This window comes from Triturus cristatus, chromosome 4_1 (genome assembly GCF_964204655.1).
Source record: "Triturus cristatus chromosome 4_1, aTriCri1.1, whole genome shotgun sequence".
Classification (NCBI taxonomy): Eukaryota; Metazoa; Chordata; class Amphibia; order Caudata; family Salamandridae; genus Triturus; species Triturus cristatus.
In genome coordinates, this window is record NC_140585.1 from 426,926,566 (window position 1) to 426,951,710 (window position 25,145).

Consider the following 25,145-nt stretch of genomic DNA (forward strand, 5'->3'; position numbering starts at 1 on the left):
TACTCCACTCCACAACATTATATGCCTCTACACTCTACTCTAGTCTGCACCACTCTACTATATGCTACTGCACGCTACTCTACTACGCTTTCCTCTACACAACTCTAGTATATGCCACTGCACTCAATGCCACTGCACTGTATGCTACTGTACTCTGCACCACTCTACTCCACGCCACTGCACTCTACTGTACACCCTTGCACTCTACACCACTCTACTGTACTATGTACTACTTTACTCTAGGCCACTACACTCTATGCCACTGCACTGTACACCACTCTACTGTATGCCAATGCACTCTACACCACTCTACTCCACTATGCACCACTTTGCTTCACTGCACTCTACCCTCGTGCACTATACGCCACTCTACTCTACTGTGCGCTACTGCATTCTATGCCACTCCCCTCCACTCTAGGCCACATCGCTGTACTCTGCACCACTGTACTTTATGCCACTTGACTCTACGCCACTCGACTCTACGTCACTCGACTCTGTGCTACTCTACTCTATGTCACTCTACTCTACACCACTGCAAGCCATTCTACTTCATTCCCATCTACATCACTCTACTCCACTCTACTGTGCTCCACTTTACCCCAGTGCACTATACGCCACTCCACACCACTGCACTCTGCACCACTCTACTGTATGCCACTGCACTATATGTCACTGCATGCCACTCCATAACATGCCACTCCACTCTCCTCTATGCCACTCCACTCTACGCCACTCTACTCTGCACCACTGCTCTCTAGGCCACTGCACTCAACGGTACTCTTCTCTTTGCCACTCTACTGCATACCACTCTACTTTACCCCACTCTCCTCTACCCCACTTCACTCTACCCTGTGCCGCCCTACTCTAAACGACCCTACTTTATGCAACTCTACTGTACTCCACTCTAATTTACTAAACTCTACATCTTTTCCACTCTACTCTAGTCTACACCATTCTACGCTACGCCACACCACTTTGTCACTCTACCTCACTCCACTCCACACAATACCACTCTACTCTACGCCACACTACTGATTGCCTTTTTACTCTGGATCACTCTACTCTGTCACTCTACTGTACTCCACTTTACTCTACCCCACTTCACTCTAAGCCGCTAAACTCTACACCACTTTACACTGCTATACTCTGTATTACTGAACTCTATGCCACTCTACTCTACACCAATGTACTCTTAGCCAATCCACACTATGACACTGCACTTTAACCACTGCAGTCTTCGGTGTGCCAATGCACTCTATGCCACTCTATTCTATTTTTTTTTTAACACTTTAGTCTGTCACTGCAATCTATGCCACTGCACTCTGTACCACTACAATGTACAGCACTGTACTCAATGCCACTACACTTTATGCCACTCTGCTCCACCCACTTCACTGCACTCTACACAACTCCATTCTTCTTTGTATCATTCTACTCTATGCCACTGCACTGAACACCACTCTACTCTATGCCACTGCACTGTACACTACTCCACTCTACCCCACTCTACTCTACCCCACTCTACTTTACGCAACACCAAGCCACTCTACTCCAGCCCACTCTTCTCCACCCTACTCAACCCCACTGCACTCTACCCCAGAGGATTATAGGCCACTATACTCTACTGTGAACAACTAATCACCACTGTACTCTACATCACTGTACTCTACACCACTGCAATGTACACCACACTATTCTACCCCATTTCACTCTACCCCACTTTGGTACACTCTACACCACTCCATTCTACTTTTTACAGCTCTACTCTATGCCAATACACTCTATGCCACAACACTGTACACCACTCTACACCATTCCACTGCACTCCTCTACCCCACTTCACTCTTCTTTAATCTACATTACTCTACTCTATACCACTCTATTCTAAACCACTCTACTTCTGTCCACTATATACTAATATACTGCACTCTACTCTACTGCACTCTACCCAAGTGCACTATACACCACTCTGTTGTGCACTACTCCACACCACTGCACTTTACACCACTGCACTGTACTCTACACCACTGCATTCTACTCAACTCTAGTTTTCACCACTCTACGCTATTCCACTGCACTATACACCACTCTACTCTATGCTGCTGCACTGCACACCACTATATTCTACCCCTTCACTCTTTTCCACTTTATGCCACTTTAGTCTATGCCACTCCAATCAACACTACTCCGCTGTATGCCACTTTACTTTACTGCACTCAACTCCACTGGTCTACCCCCATTGCATTTTTCGCCTCTATAGTCTGCACCACTCTCCACCTCTGCACTCAAAACAAATGCACTCTATGCCACTCTACTCTGCATTGCTCTATTCTACACCACACCATTTCATACCACTCTACTCTCTAAACTGTACTCTACTCTACACCTCTCCAAGCCACTATAGGCACTTTATTCTATGCTACTCCACTCTACTCCACACAGTGTCAATCTACCCCTATTCACTCAACACAATGCTACTCTATTCTACGATACTCTACTCTATGCCACTGTATTGTAACCCACTTCACTCTACCCAACTTCACACTACGCCACTCTACTCTACACCACTTTACACCATTCTAAGCCACTACTCCACTGTACTCTACCTTGGGCACTATATGCCAGTGTACTCTACTGTGCACCACTCTACGCCACTGCACTCTATGCTACTGCACCAGGCTACACTAGACAACTCCACTCCAAGCCACTGCACTGTACTGTGCACCACTCTGCTCTACGCCACCACACTCTATGCCACTGTACATCACTCAAATCCACGCTACTCCACTCTATGCCACTATACTCCACTCTATGTCACCTCACACCACTCTACGCAGACTAAATGAATGTTAACTCTGTCCTCAGCCATGCACAGTGTTCTCAGAAACTATGTCATTTGAGATGGAATGAGTGTTGTTATAAATGTTATGATTTAACATGGTATAAGTCCTGTACTTTGAAAGGGAATAAGCTGTGCATGGAGAAGGTGTGGGTAATAGTTCATCTAGTCTGCACTGTGAGTTTATTACACTGTGCATGGAGATGTGCATGTTATATTAAGTTCTACCTATAACTACAGACTACACAAATATTAGAAATTCTAAAGTTATACCTATAACTTTAGAATTTCTAATTTTTGTGTAGTCTAAGTTAGTTTTGTGTACAAAAACAAAATCCCACAGGGAAAATAGAAACCTCGCCTGCGCAATTTCTCAGATCTCCATTTCCCTTACAGAGAAGAGTCCATATGGTAAACTTTAGTTCATGTTCTGAGAAAAACACACACATCCATTAAAAGATCCATGTAAGTTCTTTATTTTCAAAGATTCTTCCCATTTTTGCTTTCTAATTCTTCAAAAGGTACACAAAAGATCAACAGCCAAGCCAATATGTGTTGGCACTATGATGCTAACAGATATCTTATCATAAATTGATCATTGTTGATAGCAGGTTTGCCATTATAAACTGAATCGCTGGAATACAAGAAACTGCAACACTCTGATGGTATTCGCTCTCTCTAAGAGAGTACTACAAGGACCCGAGTGGGATATTACAAGTGAGGTTGATGATGGGTCACTGCCTACTGCAGGAAATAATGACCACAAAGCCCTGAAAAAGTGAGTATATATATTTTTTTCCTACTGACAGTCCTCAGTAGGTAGTTATAGTTAGGACTTAGTTTCCATAGAAACAGTGTTTTTTGTTTTGCTAATAACTTTGGTGCTGTTTGACAAATCTTCAAGGAATTATCAAAACTGGTTTGCCAGTCACTTCAGCTGCTGTCTTGAAAGTTCCAGGGTGATCCATCAAGTGGGGGCCGAGAAAAAGGGAGGAGCCAAAAACTATTTTTCCCATGCAATTTCCGAAAGGGATTTTATACACGACTACAGACCGAACAGCTAAACAGAATTACACCACATTTGTCAGAAAGCTAGATCTTGGTCCAGAAAGAGTGATTTTTGGTAATTTGGTGTAAATATTATCAGTAGTTTTAGAGTTATTAAAGTAAAAAGACTTATGTATATCTATTGATGCAGATCCGCTGCGTATCAGTACGGATATATGGATCCACGTACCAACAGCAATGTAGTGATTGGCTGGCTGCAATCTGAGAGAAAAGTTGCAGCTGCCATTTTCTGCGTCGGGACACGGGTCCCAGGGGGAAAATAAAATGTAAACGTAATAGAAGGGGTCAGGGTAGAGATACTCTGACCCCATGGGACTGACGGAGGGGTCTGTGAGGAACCCCTCATGGGCAGGAAATTGTCCACAAATGTTTTTTGTTTCAGTGTAAGGATCCGCAGTCCTGCTTGGATCCACCTGGATCGGCCCAGATCATCACGGATTCAGGAAGATTCAGGAGGATCCACGGATCCAGACCCCAATCAAAAAAAACAAATACACCCACTCACAGACCCAGACACCTACTCACACACTCACTCACACACCCGCTTAATCACTCATCCACTCACACACTCACTCAAAGACCCACAAAACCACCCACTCACAGACCCACACACCCATTCAGACACCCACTCACACTCTCAACCACTTACACATGAAAAACACAACCACTCACACACTCAGTCAAACACCTACTCATGCACCCACTCACACACACATAAGGCCAGTCAAACACACACTCACAAACCTGCAAAACCCACTCACAGACCCATTCACAGACCCACACAGTAATAACACACCAATTCACATACTCCCATACAGCCACTCACTCATGTACTCTCAAACCCACAAAACCAAACACACACCCACTCACAGATCTACACAACCATTCACACACCCACTCACTCAGTCACTCATACAACCACTCACACACCCATTCACACACCCATACAGCCACTCACACACACCTACTCACAGACCCACAAAACCACTAACACACCCATACAGCCACTCGCACTCCCACACCAACTTACACAACCACACACACACCCATATAGACACTCACACATCCACACAGTCGCTCAGTCACTACCACACAGGCAGTGATACACTTTAGAAATTGCAATAGCAATTAGTAGTGAATGTGCGCAATATAACTGGCAGATCCCTTATTTATCTGAGGATTTGCGACGGATCTGCAGATTCATAAAATGAATTTTAAAAACGAAAGACTTTGTGCATTGCATTTACAGAAAGACTACATAAGTTACTTTACCTTATTTTTTAATTTTTTTAAATATATAAGAATTAATGTGTGAATAACATGTATTCATTTACTTGTGAAAATGTACTGCTAATTACCCCACATATTAAATCACTCATGACATCTTCTATGACATCATTGATAATTTCACTGCAACATTTGCAGTGAAATTATTGATGAGAAAACTGTGCATGGCGTGGGCACGAGTTATAGTTACCTTAGGGCACGTGTTTTAGTTACTTGAGATAACTATAACTATAACTGCTGAATTTCTATGGTTTTGTGTGTATAAAATGTGAACCTAACTATAACGTCCCTGTAACCTTCCGTTTTTTAGTGGATTTCTATGGGTTTTTTTAAATTCTATTTCCAAACTATAATGTCCCTGTAATCTTTAGTTTTTTCAGAGAATTTCTACATTTTCTAATGTGTTTTCCCTAAATATATATATATATATATATATATATATAGATAGATAGATAGATAGATAGATAGATAGATAGATAGATAGATAGATAGACAGACAGATAGATAGACAGACAGATAGATAGACACACACACAACATCTTCATGGTTGCTTGTTGCATGTGAGACTCTTGTGTGTCAGTTTTAAAAATCGGATCTGGAGACGCCAAATATCACATTAGTACCCATTCCATAGTGAGTAGATCTGGATGATGTAGTCATTCCATACTTCAATACCCCTGTAGGTACCACACCACAGTATATGTATTCATTTGCTATGACATTACCACTTAGATTACCGCATGAATTGTAATGAGCGCATAGGAATTTCTGCTCTGAACTGTTGAGCCTCTTTACTACATAATCTACCCAGAAAACAAACTGAATCGCTGTAAACAGCAATCTGTTGGTTTCTACTTACATAGTTTCTTAAAGCATCCACAAAAACTGCAATTTTTTGTTGACCGGAAATCTATCTTTATTCATTCACTGAAGGAACCACATGGGACCTATGTTGCCATCATTTGTACCGAATACTGTTAAAAACATAGTGGCAAGCAAGCGCTTCTCTTTCGAGGATATTCAGTACAGTGCACCGACTCTTCAATTCCATACAGGAAGAAATGTCCAACGTGAGCTCTCCACCGGAAGTAAACAGTCGTGAACGGAATTGCCTTCAGATTGTGCCTTTGTCGTAAAATGCGGCAGTCAGGCCTTGCAATGCATTTGCTTATCCTGACGAACATACGGGAAACCCGGTTAATATCCACTTCAGAAAACGTTGTGATGGGGGTGACGATTTTATCGTTGTAGTCTAGAAGGACTTCCCCTGTTGCTGTTGTCACTAAGTGTCGCGGAACCTCCAGTCTTGTTGATATGTGCTCGTGCACGGTGCTCTTGAATTCGGCTTTTAGCTCCTGGAAGTAGCATGTGACCCCTCGCCCGTTGCAGCACGTGCAGAATATTTTGGCCTCCCCCTTGCATCGCATGCAGATAACGAGCTGTTTCCCGTGGCACACTAAACACGGTATTCCAAAACGAGTGGTGCCGCCGCCCTGACAAGCGAAGCACCTAACGCGGCCGGATGCGTGGCATTCTCTGCAGGACACCCACTTGGTACCATGGCACTCGAGGCACGTCTTGATCTGATCGGTATGGGGTATGCGCACTTTTTTGACCTCATTCGTGAACATGTGCGTGGGAGCAGTCGGTATATCCCACAGGGTCATATGCCACCCTTTGAGGGGCTTGTCGAGGACGCAGTCTTCGTAGGGCTCCTGTTGGAGGTATACCGAGCGTGTTTCTGAGAAGGTCTCTAGCCTGTAGATGTACACAATGACCGAGTTCACACAGGTGAAAGTCATTTGCCTAGCTGCAGCCTTTCGCAGAAATGGCTTGTTGGACACCCACTTCACCAGCGCTTCCCTTATCTGCTGCTCTGACAAAAAGGTATAGCGGACGGGGAGAATGATCTCGCGAGGCGCCTTGTTTCCCTTCTCACACTTACATTTTTTGGCCGTCGATCCTGACTGAGATGCGGATGAGGAGGATAGAGACGGGTCTGAGGTTGATTGCAACGGATGTCCGCGTCGATCTTCCAAGATGCACGGCTGGGGTTTCAGGCCTGTTAACAGTATGTCAAAATGTTCCGGTGCTTCGTGGGTGACCCTGTTCTTGTTCCTCAGTGCTGGGGAAGGGACCTTTACAGGGATGGGTAAAGGTGGTGGGTTTTCCTTCCGTTTCCATTTCCTGGTCGTGCTGGCCTGTCTCTTTGTGCATCCCTCCATCAGAACTTGGAACTCGGTGTGACCCTCACATTCCAGTGATGTCACAAGTTTGGCATCAGCAATTATGCCATATACGCTGTTCCATTTTCACATGACAGCAATGTTTACTGGCAGCAAGTCCATTCCATGTAAAGAAGATACGGGTAGTGGAAAGATTAAAAGTGAGTTTTAGAAACATAGTTTTGGACAATTGTGCTGCAAGGAAGGAGGAAAATGCTAAAATACTGTTATTTGATTTTTTATTGCAGTTATAAATAGCATGAACGAAGCCGAAGGGAATTACAGCGCTTTACAAGAGAATTTGCTTGGTACTGTGGGCACGGTCATTTCTTATTTAAATGTACCATTACCATGCTGTGAATCTTCGCCACTGGTGTGCAAATACAAGTTAAACCCCACAGAATGGCAACAGGCCTGAGTTGGTTCACTGTGAAAAGTTATGTAAAATGCCATAGGTCTGATCAATTTATTATGAAAAGTTGCAACAAAGGCCATGGTCTCACCTATTTGGTGTGACAAGTATATGTCAAAGCAATACACTTTCATGGGAGGATTGTTATTGTGCTGTGTTAGAGGCTGCAGGCAGATGTTTTGCTTCATGAAATCTCATTTATTACTGTGGTTGGCAAAAACTTTGGTGTTGGTCGCCCTCTCTGGGGTTGAAGATTTATGTTCATGCTGATCATACCTTTAGGCCATTTTGAGAGCGTTTACATATAGTTTTGCAAACAGTAATTTTGTATATATTAATCTTAGATCTGTATGCCTGGTGGTTGCTATCATATGGCCAATACAGTACAGTAGTGAAAACAACGAAAAGCCAATGATAAAGGGTAAAGGTGTGATTGCTCATTGGGAAAAGTTATGCCAGATGTGAAATGTTGGATCTCCTTATTATGGAAAGTTATGACTAATGCAGTAGACCATGCATAATTACTATGAATAATTATGTCAGTAGGCCTGACCTGTTTCGTGTGAAATGCATTTGTCAAAGCCAATAGACCTTTAAGAGTGGATTAGTAATACACTGTGATAAAGACTGTAGAGGGGTATTTTGTTATATGAAAGGCCATAGATCACCATACTATCAAGGATGCTGGTGTCGGGTATCCCCTATGACAAACTCTAGGAGCAGAACATTTGCACTTTTGAAACCCATGTTAGATTGCGACTTGAGGGGTTGTACAGAGTTTTGCCAACCCTAATTGTGTGCATCTTTATAATTTTATGACTGTATATCTAATGATTGCCTTGTGGAGAAGCTTATGCTCAATATAGCAGGCTGGAGTTGGCTGTTACATGCCAATTTTAAAGGCTATAGGCCTGATTGACTCATTAGAAAAAGTTATGTCAAGTATGATTGTCGGAAGGTGGAATATGACTGCATGGTTGCCCCCACTTTTTTCCTGGTGTTTTGCTGGTTTTCGACTTAGTCTGGCTGGGATTCTGCTATTCAGGACCCCAACCTATCTGCTTTCTCCCTAAAATTGATTCCATGTACTTTAGGTACACTCCAGATTGGAGTCTGGCGTACCCTTATGAGTCCCTAGTATATGGTATACTATGTACCGAGGGCATAGGTACCCCAGAGGCCTACCAGGGGCTGCAGCATGTATTATGCCACCCCGGGGAAGCCATTCAAAATAACACAACAGGTCTGCTACAGCAGCCTGTGTAAGGTGGTGTATGCACCCCTTACTTAGATATAGGTTCCCTATATCTATCCATATCACTGCACATATAAACCTATCAGTCACCCCTATGGCAGGCCTTATCAATCCTGAAGGCAGGGTGCCGGGTTTTATGTGAGAGGGTGCCCATGCATGAGCAGAGCCCCTCTGCAGCCTTCGGAACTTTTATTCCGGGGTTGTTTGTGATGCAGCCAAACCATATACTCTTAAGTGCATTATAACCTCGCGGTAAATGCTAACTTTGGAATGGCTGCACGGAAACATGTCGTGTTTGGTGTCAAACACCTTGGAATCATACTTCCACACCAGCAACTGATGTGGGAGGTATGATTCCACCCTACTAGAGGGAGAACCATGACGTCACCGGTACACCCAGTACCAGCTTCACAGACCCTGGCATCACAAAATGGATGCTGCCCTCCTGCTGCTGTACGAAACTCCGGCAGGGGAGGCCTGGACAATAGGTTTCCTGTCACAGGGAGGTGTAACCATATCCCAGACAGGCTTTAGTGTATTGGGGCTGGGTGGGTGCACTCCAAGAGTGCTTTGATGTCTGCACTGGGGGCACATTTGGTGTCCCTGTGCATAGTGCAGCTCACACCGGTTGCAGGGGCACTCAGCCCCTGCTCTGGGGCGAAACTGGACAAAGGACATGGGTGTAGCCACCCCTCTGTCCTGACCCTCCCATAGGTGGGTCCGCAGAGTTTGTCCCACCCCTTCCTTGCGTATAAAGTAGGAACCCCTGACTACAGGACTTTAGATTTACCTGGACGAAACTCTGCTACAGAATCCCAGAACTTCTACTATCTACACGACGTTGGATGACCGAAGAATCTCCCTTGGAGTAAAGGAGTTGCTCCCCTGCAAGACAGGCACCAAAGACGCATCTGTCCGGTTTGCATCAACGCTGCTCCTGAAGGACTCAGATGATTTTGCAACACAGGAGGTGGGTTTCCAAGCTTCGCCGAGGCCGATCCGTGCTCTCAGCAAAGCTGAGATCCAAAGCCCTCGTGGGGACCGTGCAACCCGAACCCCTGGACACCGTGACCATTTGCAGCAGCATATGCTTCTTGGAAATCCCTGAGGCTGTGCTTTGGACTACTTGTAGTCCAGACCCCGAGCAATGATTCCATCGAAGATTGCTGGCCTACACTCCTCGAGTGATCCGTGGGCTGGTATCTAGTGATTCCTCTTGAGGTTCCTTTGCTATCCCTTGTCCGTTGACTAGTGGATCCCTGAGAAGGGTACTTTGACTTTCAATGGGCTTACCTGGTTGCTCCAGACATGCCCTGACTTTCCATCGCTTGGGGAGTCCACAGGACCTTGCTGGTCCACACCAAAGCCGCTTTACTCTCACCGCATGGGTTGCCATTGCCAAGGCTTGCTGGTCTCCAATCCGGACACTGACCCCCCCCAGCACCCGGCATCCTTCGTGGGACAGCTCGCTTGCAGACTATGGTCATCATCGACCCTTCCTAGTCTCCGTGGCAGTGGAGTCAACCTTCACCTCATCGCACCTGAAACACCCGACATCGGTGGGCATTCATCTATCGTGCCCCTGGTCACTGGCAAGTGACCCAGACTCTGTCCCCTCTGCTTTCAGGTACTTCACATCCTCGATCCAGGCTTGGATCACACCGGATACTTCTCCTTTCCACGGCAGCAGCACTTTGCAGCAACTCTCCATTGAAGACACGGAAGATTCCCGACACCATTTGACACCTATGCACCCGGCTTCCCTGGGTTAGGTAACACGAATACTCCGGTGCTCACGTGGGTGCTGGCCTTAGAACCTACTAAGTCTGAAAGGGTTTACTCCTAGTCCTCTCCTAAGTGTCTTTAAACTTTAAAATTCCAACCGCGACTTTCCCACAGGATTGCACGGAGCTCGCGGCTGTGTTCTCACACTGCACGCGTCCCCCGTGGGTCCCCTGTGTCACTACCTTGAGTGGTTCCTTGGGGTTCCAGCGATTCTACATGTTCTAGGCACTGTGTCTAGTCAAGTCATGGTTCTTTTGCCACTTTCTTAATATATGGTTTGGTCTCCCCCTGGGGCCCATTGTATATTGTGCTATTTACTGTCGTTTTAGAACTGTATAATTGTGTGCTTTTGCTCTCTAACTTCATAAAGAGGTTAGTAGAGAGTGTTTAAAAATAAATACATATATTTTATATATATACCTTGTGTGGCTCTCCTTTCATTTAGTTATTCAAGAGGTTATAATCTGATAAACCAAGATGCTTTATACTCCTTCAAGACTTAGCCTGAAGGCTGCTCTCCATAGCTACCACTATAGATTTCAATAAAGTTTGTCTTAAACCTAATCATCAATAAGGGTTGTTTGGACTGGTGCAAGGTGCCCACTATAACTAGTGGACAGCAAATACCAGGCCAATTTCTCACAATGATCTGTTAAGAAAAGTTGTGACAATGGAAACATGCCTGGCTTATTAATTATAAAAACAAAAATTAAACTCTTAGGCCATAACAGTGGATTTTTACTACACCACGTTGAAGCTTGTAGATCAGCCACACACAGGGGTCTGGTCCAGAGAAGATAACTAAGGGGCATATTACGATGTCAGTCGGTAAGGCTCCAAACGGCATTCGGTTTGTCCGAATCCGATGCGGAAGCCTTGTTTCCGACTGACTCAAACATTTCCGATCGACCGTTTACAATGGTTGGAAACCGTTCGGACTGTCCGACTCAGTTCGGACTCGCGCCTGAACTGCATCGGAGATAGAGTCGGTCGGAGCCGACTCATACGTCTCTACAGGTTGCATTTCCGACTGAGTGATTATGATGTCGGATTTGGACAGCCTTTCCGAATTGGTCTGTCCGACATGAATCGGCTCTCGGAATCTGGCTTTGGGGCCTTTAGCAGACCCCCCTTCAGTTGGAGGCCTCCCGTTGGGAGCCGTGAGGGTACCGAAGGGACTCCCCTTTCCAACCATGCACAGTATGGCAGGCACCATGGGTTGCCCGCCACGGGTGCAAGGTTTTCCGCAACCACCCCTTTCTTCAATGGGAGCCTGTATTGTCAGCCGGAACACAGGCTCTCATTGAAGTCAATGGGAGTCCGACCGAGCGGTGCTCAGAAACATTGTAATCGGTCGGTCAGACTCCCCGAACCTGAGTCAGTTGGAAACCATTTCTGAAACCGAGTCGGTTGGAATGGTTTCTGACTGAAATCGTAATGAGGCCCTAAGTGTATTGGTTATAAACAATCTGGATATGAGTTCTTTGTGGGATTTTATTTATAAAAAGGAATAAGACCCTCCACCACTGAGATGGCATGCTTTATCATCGGGCTGCTCCTGACTGCCAGCCCCAATGTTTTTCAGGGTGAGGTGGGCTCCACCTGGACAATGTCACTGTTATTACTTCGTAATTTCTTTTTAAATTATTTAAATATTCCTTACTTGTTGGGAGCACTGGGACCCTACCTAAAAGGGTGGTCTAAAACTACATTCAGGGAAGCTAGAGTTCTATTGGTGCTTACTAGTCACATCAATAAAACCAGGAAGGTGCCAAAGTCGGGTATAATAGTGGCTAGTAAAAAGGTGCTGACATTTTTCTGCCCTTGTTCGTGAGCCATCTATAGGTCTAGGGCATTAATCAGGATGGAGGTCCCTATTAATGCCTCATCAGATCAATTTCCTACACTATGATTCATATGCCTGCAAGGTAGTATCTCATAGTCAAAAAGAAAAAGATCATTTCTGACAATTGTTTCATGTGACATATCCTTACCAATGAGCAACACACAACAGGTCATATCACTGCAACAAACCTTCGCGCAAACCTTCGCTTCCTCGATAACTTCTTCCTCACAAATGCGCATGCGCGGGCGGCCGCGCATGCGCATTTGTGAGGAAGAAGTTATCGAGGAAGCAGGAAGATGGAGCCCCAGGACGCCGCAGCTCAGGTAAGTAATTTTCTTTACTTTTAAGGTTGAAGTCATTTTAAAATGAGGGCGGCGGGAGGCGGGTGGCGGGCAACTCTGCTCTGCCGTGGCGTGTGCGTAGTCTGCCTACTATGCCTACTTTGCGAAGCGCAAAGTAGGCAGCACTACGCACACTCCGCAGACGGAGCGGAGCACTGCGCCCATCATTACAAATAACCTAATCTCTGTGTGCCTAAAAACAAATGAACTTTACCTTGTGTAATGTAATTGGTGCTCATGTTACGCACTACAATACCTTTGGGTCGGGTTTGCGCTATATAAAACTGCAAAAAGGAAAAATATGTGATCACACCTCTTTATCACACCTTTGTGTATATCCCCGGCACCCACCACATGGCACAGCACAGAGGGCTAATTCAAAGTTTTTTCCAAATTTTATTAATGGCTCACCTCAACAAATGTATGAGAGGGTCCCAAGGCTCGATTGGTTCACTTGTGGCACCAACAGTGTCGACACACAAAGTTACTATAGAGCAGGGTTACTCATAGTACGGCCCGTGGGCCGCCAGTGGCCCGGCAAGCCTTCCTCGGCGGCCCGCGGACCTTGCAGACATCCTACAGGTGTTTAAAAAAAAAAAAGAAATTGTGTTAGCAGCCCAGACTCTGCTCTGTAGGGGCCGGGGGATTCCAGTGATTGTCGAAGTGGAGATGCAGGGGCCTAAGAGGTGAAATACAACAAAGCTTTATTAACATGTAAATGGTCTTTTAAAGACCTGTGAAATACTCGAGTGTGGGCTGTTTGTGAGTGCTGGGAAGCTGTCTCAGTGGGCTGTGTGTGTGTGCACGCTGGGAAGCTGTCTCTGCCCGGGCTGAGGGTTGACACACACAAGGGGTGAGATGACAGAGGGTGACAGAGGGAGGGAGACAGAGAGGCGTAGTCTGGGGGAGACAGAGGGAGGGAGACGGAGGGAGAGGAAGGGAGACAGAGAGGGAGACGGAGGGAGGGAGACGGAGGGAGGGAGATAGAGGGAGGGAGACGGAGGGAGTGAGATAGAGGGAGGGAGACAGAGGGTGACAGAGGGAGGGAGGGAGAGGGAGACCGAGGGAGAGAGACAGAGGGACAGAGAGGGAGGGAGACAGAGGGAGGGAGGGAGAGAGACAGGGAGAGAGACAGGGAGAGATAGAGGGAGGGAGGGAGACAGAGGGAGGGAGACGGAGGGAGGGAGATGGAGGGAGATGGAGGGAGGGAGATGGAGGGAGAGGGAGGGAGGGATAGGGAGACGGAGGGAGACAGAGGGTGGGAGGGAGGGAGAGGGAGGGAGGGAGAGGGAGACGGAGGGAGACAGAGGGAGGGAGGGAGACGGAGGGAGGGAGGGAGACGGAGGGAGACAGAGGGAGGGAGGGAGATGGAGGGAGGCAGACAGAGGGAGAGGGACAGAGGGAGGGAGAGGGAGGGAGACAGAGGGAGGGAGACAGAGGGAGAGAGACAGAGGGAGGGAGACAGAAGGAGGGAGGGAGAGGGAGGGAGGGAGAGGGAGACGGAGGGAGACAGAGGGAGGGAGGGAGATGGAGGGAGGGAGGGAGACGGAGGGAGACAGAGGGAGGGAGGGAGAGGGAGGGAGGGAGACGGAGGGATGGAGACGGAGGGAGAGGGAGGGAGACAGGGAGGGAGGGAGATGGAGGGAGATGGAGGGAGAGGGAGGGAGGGAGAGGGAGACGGAGGGAGACAGAGGGTGGGAGGGAGGGAGAGGGAGGGAGGGAGAGGGAGACGGAGGGAGACAGAGGGAGGGAGGGAGACGGAGGGAGGGAGGGAGACGGAGGGAGACAGAGGGAGGGAGGGAGACGGAGGGAGGCAGACAGAGGGAGAGGGACAGAGGGAGGGAGAGGGAGGGAGACAGATGGAGGGAGACAGAGGGAGAGAGACAGAGGGAGGGAGACAGAAGGAGGGAGGGAGAGGGAGGGCGGGAGAGGGAGACGGAGGGAGACAGAGGGAGGGAGGGAGATGGAGGGAGGGAGGGAGACGGAGGGAGACAGAGGGAGGGAGGGAGAGGGAGGGAGGGAGACGGAGGGATGGAGACGGAGGGAGACGGAGGGAGACAGGGAGGGAGGGAGACAGAGGGGGGAGGGAGACAGAGGGAGACGGGGAGATGGAGGGAGAGGGAGGGAGAGGGAGACAGAGAGGGAGACAGAGGGAGGAGGGCGACAGAGGGAGGAGGGAGACAGAGGGAGGAGGGAGACAGAAGGAGGAGGGAGACGGAGGGAGGGCAACGGAGGGAGGGCGACGGAGGGAAGGAGACAGGGAGAGAGACAGGGGGAGAGAGACAGTGGGAGAGAGACGGGGAGAGAGACAAGGAGAGAATTGTGTTAGCAGCCCAGACTCTGCTCTGTAGAGGCCGGGGGATTCCAGTGATTGTCGAAGTGGAGATGCAGGGGCCTAAGAGGTGAAATACAACAAAGCTTTATTAACATGTAAATGGTCTTTTAAAGACCTGTGAAGTACTCGAGTGTGGGCTGTTTGTGAGTGCTGGGAAGCTGTCTCAGTGGGCTGTGTGTGTGTGCACGCTGGGAAGCTGTCTCAGCCCGGGCTGAGGGTTGACACACACAAGGGGTGAGATGACAGAGGGTGACAGAGGGAGGGAGACAGAGAGGCGTAGTCTGGGGGAGACAGAGGGAGGGAGACGGAGGGAGAGGAAGGGAGACAGAGAGGGAGACGGAGGGAGGGAGACGGAGGGAGGGAGATAGAGGGAGGGAGACGGAGGGAGGGAGATAGAGGGAGGGAGACAGAGGGTGACAGAGGGAGGGAGGGAGAGGGAGACCGAGGGAGAGAGACAGAGGGACAGAGAGGGAGGGAGACAGAGGGAGGGAGGGAGAGAGACAGGGAGAGAGTCAGGGAGAGATAGAGGGAGGGAGGGAGACAGAGGGAGGGAGACGGAGGGAGGGAGATGGAGGGAGGGAGATGGAGGGAGAGGGAGGGAGGGAGAGGGAGACGGAGGGAGACAGAGGGTGGGAGGGAGGGAGAGAGAGGGAGGGAGAGGGAGACGGAGGGAGACAGAGGGAGGGAGGGAGACGGAGGGAGGGAGGGAGACGGAGGGAGACAGAGGGAGGGAGGGAGACGGAGGGAGGCAGACAGAGGGAGAGGGACAGAGGGAGGGAGAGGGAGGGAGACAGAGGGAGGGAGACAGAGGGAGAGAGACAGAGGGAGGGAGACAGAAGGAGGGAGGGAGAGGGAGGGAGAGGGAGACGGAGGGAGACAGAGGGAGGGAGGGAGATGGAGGGAGGGAGGGAGAGGGGGGGAGACAGAGGGAGGGAGGGAGAGGGAGGGAGGGAGACGGAGGGATGGAGACGGAGGGATGGAGACGGAGGGAGACGGAGGGAGACAGGGAGGGAGGGAGATGGAGGGAGATGGAGGGAGGGAGATGGAGGGAGAGGGAGGGAGGGAGAGGGAGACGGAGGGAGACAGAGGGTGGGAGGGAGGGAGAGGGAGGGAGGGAGGGAGAGGGAGACGGAGGGAGACAGAGGGAGGGAGGGAGACGGAGGGAGGGAGGGAGACGGAGGGAGGGAGGGAGACGGAGGGAGACGGAGGGAGGCAGACAGAGGGAGAGGGACAGAGGGAGGGAGAGGGAGGGAGACAGAGGGAGGGAGACAGAGCACGCTGGGAAGCTGTCTCAGCCCGGGCTGAGGGTTGACACACACAAGGGGTGAGATGACAGAGGGTGACAGAGGGAGGGAGACAGAGAGGCGTAGTCTGGGGGAGACAGAGGGAGGGAGACGGAGGGAGAGGAAGGGAGACAGAGAGGGAGACGGAGGGAGGGAGACGGAGGGAGGGAGATAGAGGGAGGGAGACGGAGGGAGGGAGATAGAGGGAGGGAGACAGAGGGTGACAGAGGGAGGGAGGGAGAGGGAGACCGAGGGAGAGAGACAGAGGGACAGAGAGGGAGGGAGACAGAGGGAGGGAGGGAGAGAGACAGGGAGAGAGTCAGGGAGAGATAGAGGGAGGGAGGGAGACAGAGGGAGGGAGACGGAGGGAGGGAGATGGAGGGAGGGAGATGGAGGGAGAGGGAGGGAGGGAGAGGGAGACGGAGGGAGACAGAGGGTGGGAGGGAGGGAGAGAGAGGGAGGGAGAGGGAGACGGAGGGAGACAGAGGGAGGGAGGGAGACGGAGGGAGGGAGGGAGACGGAGGGAGACAGAGGGAGGGAGGGAGACGGAGGGAGGCAGACAGAGGGAGAGGGACAGAGGGAGGGAGAGGGAGGGAGACAGAGGGAGGGAGACAGAGGGAGAGAGACAGAGGGAGGGAGACAGAAGGAGGGAGGGAGAGGGAGGGAGAGGGAGACGGAGGGAGACAGAGGGAGGGAGGGAGATGGAGGGAGGGAGGGAGAGGGGGGGAGACAGAGGGAGGGAGGGAGAGGGAGGGAGGGAGACGGAGGGATGGAGACGGAGGGATGGAGACGGAGGGAGACGGAGGGAGACAGGGAGGGAGGGAGATGGAGGGAGATGGAGGGAGGGAGATGGAGGGAGAGGGAGGGAGGGAGAGGGAGACGGAGGGAGACAGAGGGTGGGAGGGAGGGAGAGGGAGGGAGGGAGGGAGAGGGAGACGGAGGGAGACAGAGGGAGGGAGGGAGACGGAGGGAGGGAGGGAGACGGAGGGAGACAGAGGGAGGGAGGGAGACGGAGGGAGGCAGACAGAGGGAGAGGGACAGAGGGAGGGAGAGGGAGGGAGACAGAGGGAGGGAGACAGAGGGAGGGAGACAGAGGGAGAGAGACAGAGGGAGGGAGACAGAAGGAGGAAGGGAGAGGGAGGGAGGGAGAGGGAGACAGAGGGAGGGAGGGAGATGGAGGGAGGGAGGGAGACGGAGGGAGACAGAGGGAGGGAGGGAGAGGGAGGGAGGGAGACGGAGGGATGGAGACGGAGGGAGACGGAGGGAGACAGGGAGGGAGGGAGACGGAGGAAGGGAGGGAGACGGAGGGAGACAGAGGGAGGGAGGGAGACAGAGGGGGAGGGAGACAGAGGGGGACAGGGAGACGGAGGGAGAGGGAGGGAGAGGGAGACAGAGAGGGAGACAGAGGGAGGAGGGTGACAGAGGGAGGGCGACAGAGGCGGAGGAGGGAGACAGAGGGAGGAGGGAGACAGAAGGAGGAGGGAGACGGAGGGAGGGCAACGGAGGGAGGGCGACGGAGGGAAGGAGACAGGGAGAGAGACAGGGGGAGAGAGACAGTGGGAGAGAGACGGGGAGAGAGACAAGGAGAGAGAGGGAGAGAGGAAGAGGGAGGGGGAGAGAGGGAAAGGGAGGGAGGGGGAGAGAGGGAGGGGGAGGAAGGGGGAGGGAGGGGGAGGGAGAATGGGGGAGGGAGAATGGGGGAGGGAGAATGGGGGAGGGAGGGAGGGAGGGGGAGAGGGAGAGAGAGAGGGAGATCTGTGTATGCTGGGTCTGGTGACTCAGTGGACGAAGGCGTCTGCTGCAGGGACCTGTGTTCAACCTCATCGTCACAATTTTTTTTTGCTTTAGCCCCGCCCCTCCCCCTCTGACCCCGCCCCCACCGGTGCGGCCTCGGCCACAAACCACACTGTAAATTTGGCCCCCGAGAGAAAGTTTGTGAGTACCACTGCTATAGAGGAAACTTCTGAGTCATTGTAGAGATGTACATGAGCGAGTCGCTTACCTCTTGGGCAGGTACCGTTGGCTCAATACAAATCAATCTTCTGAATGGTACCCATCGACAGGCAGATTCACTCCATTTACAGGAAATTCTATCACCTACTCTGCATGCAGTTGAATTGATGTGTGTGTGTACACTAGAATGAGACCATATGTGCTAAATAGATCGATGTCAGCCTCCTTGAGGTCATGATATTTATGAGTCAGTATGCCTTCTAAGGTTAATTTATACTACAGCGTGAGATTTATTTTGAGGCAGTCCGAGATTTTATGAATTGTGATTACTAAGGCTAGAGTGGCACCGTATGAGATAAATGAACCAATGGTGGCAATCTTGAGGTGGTCTAATTTCCTATGAGTCAGTGCTCCTTCTGCAATTGAGTTACAGAAAAATTCTTATTTGAAGCAGAGCATACTCTTTGAGATTTTTATTAGAATTGTAAATTTGGGATTATGCTGAATGGCATTTTATCAAAGATGGTCAAGGCAACTTAGTAAGAAAAGAGGGGTATTTTAAAGTTTGCCAATAACTAAACTATTTGTCCAGAGTGTAGTACTCAAGAAAAGAAACATGCTATTTAAGACAGGGTTTCAGAGGTCATAGCTGGTTCCGTTCAATATTATCACAAGACCACTATGATGTGAACCCAGTTTGTACATCAACTGCTGTTCAAACCTGTGTACATTTGTCTCACCCAGGGAGTCTATCGATAACTGTCCAGTGTAACACTGACTCTGAAGTGGTGTTTTGTGAGAACTATGGCGTGGCTGTCAGTAAGCTGGAGGATGAGGTAGAGAAATGGATACGACTGCCGCTGTCACTGGTTGGTCAGATTTCGATCATGAAAATGGTAATACTCCCACGTTTTATGTTCCTATTCTCCAATATTCCTATGCTCCTCCCGGGGTCTTTTTTTTGCACACTTACTTCGCTTCTGATAAAACTAGCTTGGGCGGGGAAACAGGCCAGGGTCAGATGGGATGTCCTCACACTCCCTTACAGTCTAGAGGGACTAGGGGCTCCAGACCTTGCCTTATATTATAGAGCGGCACAAAGTGCTCATGCTTATCAATGGATACATGGCCTACCAGGTACGCCACATATTCAGATAGAAAAGGTGGCGGCCTCACCACTCCCGTTATCTGCTATTTTGTTTCCACAGCCAGACCACAGGACAGGTATTCTAGACATGCATGGCAGCACCTGCTGAAGCTGCAAGCTGGAGCGATACTGTACTCCCTGCTTGCTCCCTCAGAGTGGTGCTACTGGCTACCTCCGTGCAGAGACAGAGGAGTGACAAGAGCGCTCGGATGTATGGATGTGGTGACAATTGGGGATATGTTTCTTGAGGGGAAAGCTAAGACATGGGAAGAGTTTGAGGGGCCCGACCTCAAACCAGTAGGTTAAGGAACTGGACGAGAAATGATGCTGTCTTGCTTGCTTCAATAAAGGTGCAATTTCCGTACCTGTGACTTGTGCCATAATTCCTACAAATTGTCGACAGTGGTGGTGGAAGAAGTTCCACGTTGTGCTGAGACGAGAAATAATAGTTGGAGCAAGCAAGGGGTATCTGTTGGAAAAATGACTGCCTACGTGGAAGAAAAGAAGTTGGACGAGGGGACTTCGAGATACGGAGTGTGTACCAGACCAGATAAGTTATCCAATGGAAATGAGTGTGAATTTAGAGTTGAGTATTGGAGTACAAACGAGGTGTGCACGAGCGAAGAGTGCGCGAGACATCATCAGCATAACGTTAGCAGTTGGCTGCAGTCTACGACGTTTCATAGCAACCAACATCAGCGTTGTGGGAGCTGTCAGGAGGTCAGACTGTGACGACGCATGGTGGAGCGTGCGAGGAGTGCGCTGGTCGTAGTTCCCACGTAGACGCTTGGCTGGAGTCGTATCCTGGCAATGAGTGTCTATGTTTAAGGAAGCATCCAGGAAGTCAGGCAGGGACATGGCCTTGCTTTTGCAATACGCACGCTGTACTGACGGCCATATTAATGGAAGCAGTTGCTGTGTAGTTGTCACGGAGAGTAATACAGATCAGGAATACAGCGGTACAGTACGGTGCACTTCTACAGTGATTATTCACACTTTAACTGTAAATTTACAGTACTGTTGCAGGATGTAACAAGTGTTTCTCAAATTTCCAATGCTTTGCACATTGTAGGGAATTGTTAGTACAAGTTTCGGTGCTCTGCACACCTGTACGTCTTGGTGATGTGCACACCTCATGGCTGAATAAGCACGGTGCAGTGCTCAAACATATTGGTGGTACACACATTACAGGATTGTCAAGTAGTTCTATTGTATATAGTTAAATTATAGTAATAGAGCATTTATACATTTATTTATTGCAGTTTTGGTTACAGATACACTTAAAGCATGTGTGCTCAAAATAGTGGATTAACTCCACCTGTACCGTTCCTTCCACATCCTGGAGAACCTCAATTGAAATGGTCAGACTGGAAGGAATACAACATTAATTATATTTTAGCTTTAGAGGAGGATAATGATGGAGAATTTCCAGCGTCCAGTAAAAAGAAAATCCTTTTACATAGTCTTGGTCCTGAGGGTATTAGAGTATATAACCAGATGGAGAAAAAGAACAGACCAGGTATGAGGCAAATGTATTTGAAGATGCTTTAGATGATTGGATGCACACTACCATCCCATGGTGTATGTTGCTACTGACAGATATACCATCTTTTAAAGAAATCAAGCTAATACAAAATCAATTGAAGCCTACGGAGCAGTGCTTAAGAAATTAGCAATATCTTGTAAATTCGGTGTTCTAAACAATGATGATTTCATTAGGGAACAGGTGGTTCAAGTAATGAGAGCATTCAAGAAAAGTTGTGGATGCACGGGGATTCGCCTATAAAAGAAATTGTAGCTTTGGTAAAAAAAAGGCAGAAATGTCAAAAGTGTGCAAAAGCAGCAGTAAAAAAGGGTGGTGAAGATTATGTAGTGTGTAAGATTTCCCACACAAAGACTGATGGAATTTCTTTTGAGAAACAGAGTGGGGAAAAAACAGGATGGAAGAGAAATATAGAGGTAAAACAAGATGTGGAGGATAGGCATCCTATATGTTTCAGCTGTGGGAACAAGGGCCACATGGCAAGAGATAGAAATTGCCCTGCTGTTAAATCCAAGTGTGCAGTTTGTGGAATTGTGGTACATTTTGCAACAGTGTGCAGGAGGAAAAACAATAAGACTGAGAAAAAAACTATAGGATGTGTGATGGGTAATGAAGAAGTAGTTGAGGAGGAAAATTCATCTGGCGAAGAAGGTGTTCGTAATATAGAGATTACTTATCAGGGAGAAAGGATTTCTATGGTTGGGTACTGAGAGTTGTAATTTGAATTCAAAGGCAGGACCATTCAAGGCAAACTCTATGTGGCAGAAAAGGGACCATCAGTGTTAGGTTAGGTGGATCAAGATAATTTAGGAATCACCCTGAATCCTAACAGTGGTGAACAGATGTTATTGTTGGAAGAATGATTGGAACAAGATGTGGCAGAAATCAAAGGACAATTTCCAGAAGTTTTTTCAGGGGAAATTGGGAAACTAAGTGGATTTTTTCATAAAATCATCCTGAAGGATGGTGCCAAGCCTGTGATTCATAAAGTCCGCAACATACCTTTGAACATAAGAGAAAGGGGCATATTCTCAAGAACGTGTGATAACCATCACAAAAGTTACTTAACGTAACCTCCAACATCGCAGTCTATCATGGGAAACGTACACCTTGTTAACCAAGTATTCACAACACGGCGGTACCATGCCATAGTCACCAGATAACGCGTCAAATGGCTGCATTAAAATCATTGCCACGCGCAGAAATGCAAAACACGAATGCAAAAAAGCTGTGATGAGGCCAAGCGCGATACAAAAAGCTGTGAAAACCAGCCACTGGCCTGCAAATCCCACGTGTCTGGCGGGAAAATGCACTAAAAAAGCGGAACAAGAAAAACACACCAGAAACAATCCAAAGTGCGTAGCAACATGGATGCACCCTGATCGAGCGCAGAGGCCAACGCAAACCCCACAAGTCCCACAGACCACCAGCAAGGTACAACGGGTTCGAGGAGGCCAGGGAGAAGAGGGAGAGGAAGACGGGGTGCAGTCCGCAGGAAAACAAGACCAGCGTCACTGAGGTGACAGAACTCTACCATCAACTGACCCACAATCAGACTACCTGGAATGCAGCCGGAGTGTCGAGGAGACCAATGGAGGAGACCAAGAGGCATGACCTGAAAACCCAAACCTGGCACCAAGACGCCACCAACAGGAAGGCAGCAACAGTGACAGGAGGTGGGAGTCCTGCGCCACAGGAGGAAATGGAGGACAGTCATCAGTGTGGAGACGGTGCAAGGAGGTGGGAGTTCAGACACAGCCGAGAGGACCTGACAACAACAACAGGGTGAGTAACGACCAGGGACTGGGGGGATTGAGGGAGATGGGCACAATGGCTCACATGCACGATGATGTGTAGCACACTGCACAACCACAACGACTCTGGATCATGTCCCTGAACCCCGTGGCACACCGCAGCACACACACATAACAATCACAGCACATCCCATGACAATGTGGCACCAAGTGCAACACCAACACTGCAAAACAGGGAACACAACTGGGTCCGCATATGTGCAGAAACAGGCCACGCACATTGAAAAGACCAGGAAACTGTGAGATGCATATGTACGGGTACAACCTCACATCCGTCATGTAGTCCAAATGTCCACTCTCCACCCGCAAGTTGCCATCCCCGCCCAAACAGTCACAATGTACATTGTCACACAGTCTGCATGTCAACAAGAACAGTGCGCCAACATACATGTCAACATGCATCTCCTCTTCACATTGCAGAGGGACAAAAAATACCTCCAGCAGGTCCAACCAGACAACCCAGCAGTGATGCCCGAGATGACTACCACACCTTTGACACCGATGCCCTACAACAGCTCATGGACATCACAGGCAAACCACCCCCAGGAGCAGGGCAGCCAAGCGACATCGAGAAGACCCCAGCCCCTGCACAGACCACACAGCAGGAAGCACCTGCCACCACAGCTGGCTCCCAACACTCCGCCTAGGCACACATTGCATTCCAATGCCAGGTGTCAGAATGCCAAAAGGAGGTGGCCGAACAGGTGCGTGTGGGCTCAGAGCTCATGGAAGCCGAAGAAGATCACATACCTGGGTGTTCAAGTCCCATCAGGGACCACCTACACCCCACAAAGGAGACCCACACTGCGACAGAGACGCATGCAGATGCACATTCCCAGCACAGAACCACGCCCAGGGGCACGCACATATCAGCCACACACCCACGTTGGCTCTGCGTACGATGGCCCAGTACACCCCTCTTATCATATCGAGTGGCTGACGACAAAGCGACATCTCCATCCTCCGACCCGCTGCCTGCGCTGACATGTCTGCATCCACTGTACACAGCACAATGCAATGTCGTAGGGCCCTCATGCATACAACAAGACCACAGGGACACACGCATATATTATGTAGAACTGGCTACGGACACGTCTGCCCAGCCCCTTTATTGGCAGGGCCACATGCACAGTGATGCCTGTGCTGGATGTGTGTGGGGTGAGTGTAAGCCAGCCCTCAGAGAGTTGTTGGTGCTGGCAACAAATACAACAGTGAACACTGTGAATACGGAAACAGACAACACCAGCATTACAGAGACAACTGCGGAGCATCATGGAGGTAGCCGGAGCAAGTCCAGAGGTCACACAATGAGCAAACAGAAGTGTCTATTATTTGCAGTGCATTGATGTTGGGGCACTAGAGATGAGCGCAATCATGTGAAGAAATTGCCAGAATTGTGTCCCTTCGGGTTGTTTCTGTTGCACCAGCGGGGGCGGGGGGTCACACATGCATCATCTTCCTCATCGTCGTCCCTGGTTTCCCACACTGCCTGAGGTGACATTCCTGCGTGAGCTTGGTCCTGGCGGTGGTGGCGTGTGCCTACTGCGGTGATGCGACGTATGTGCCAGTCAGGACTCGATTTGACGTGTGGGCCCTGGTGTACCACAGTTGAGGCCAGAGGCAGCGGACAGCGCAGGGCCACAGACACATGGTGTTGATGACCCCAAGGCCATCACCTCAGAGGCCATCCAATATCTCACAAGAAGGGGTCCCTGACCAGTACAGAGTTAGTGGCCCTGGATTTCCATAAAATAATTCAAATGGAATATGAATCTTCACAAAATGTATTCTTTTTAATAGTTCATCTTGTGTCCCAATTCGCACAAAAGATATTTCACAACAGCCAACACGTGTTTCGTCCGTACATATGCGTACTGTGACTTTCTCAAGGTGTGGAAATGTGGATTTTCCTGGTCAGTTATGTCCCCTATCTTGGACCCCAACGGTTCTATGTGCATGTCACAAGTACATGTATGTTCCCTCCAGTTCCAGTTTTGATGACGCAAACACAT

The 25,145-nt window shown here is 49.3% G+C and overlaps 1 protein-coding gene across 1 annotated transcript; it reads right to left on the minus strand.

Moving 5' to 3' along the window:
• Positions 1 to 6,171: 6,171 nt before the first annotated feature.
• On the minus strand, positions 6,172 to 7,419 carry LOC146855073 (protein SSUH2 homolog). The gene has a single exon (XM_085651075.1). It carries the CDS (start codon positions 7,417 to 7,419, stop codon positions 6,172 to 6,174), a length of 1,248 nt encoding a protein of 415 aa, XP_085507201.1.
• Between the last annotated feature and the right edge of the window lie 17,726 nt (positions 7,420 to 25,145).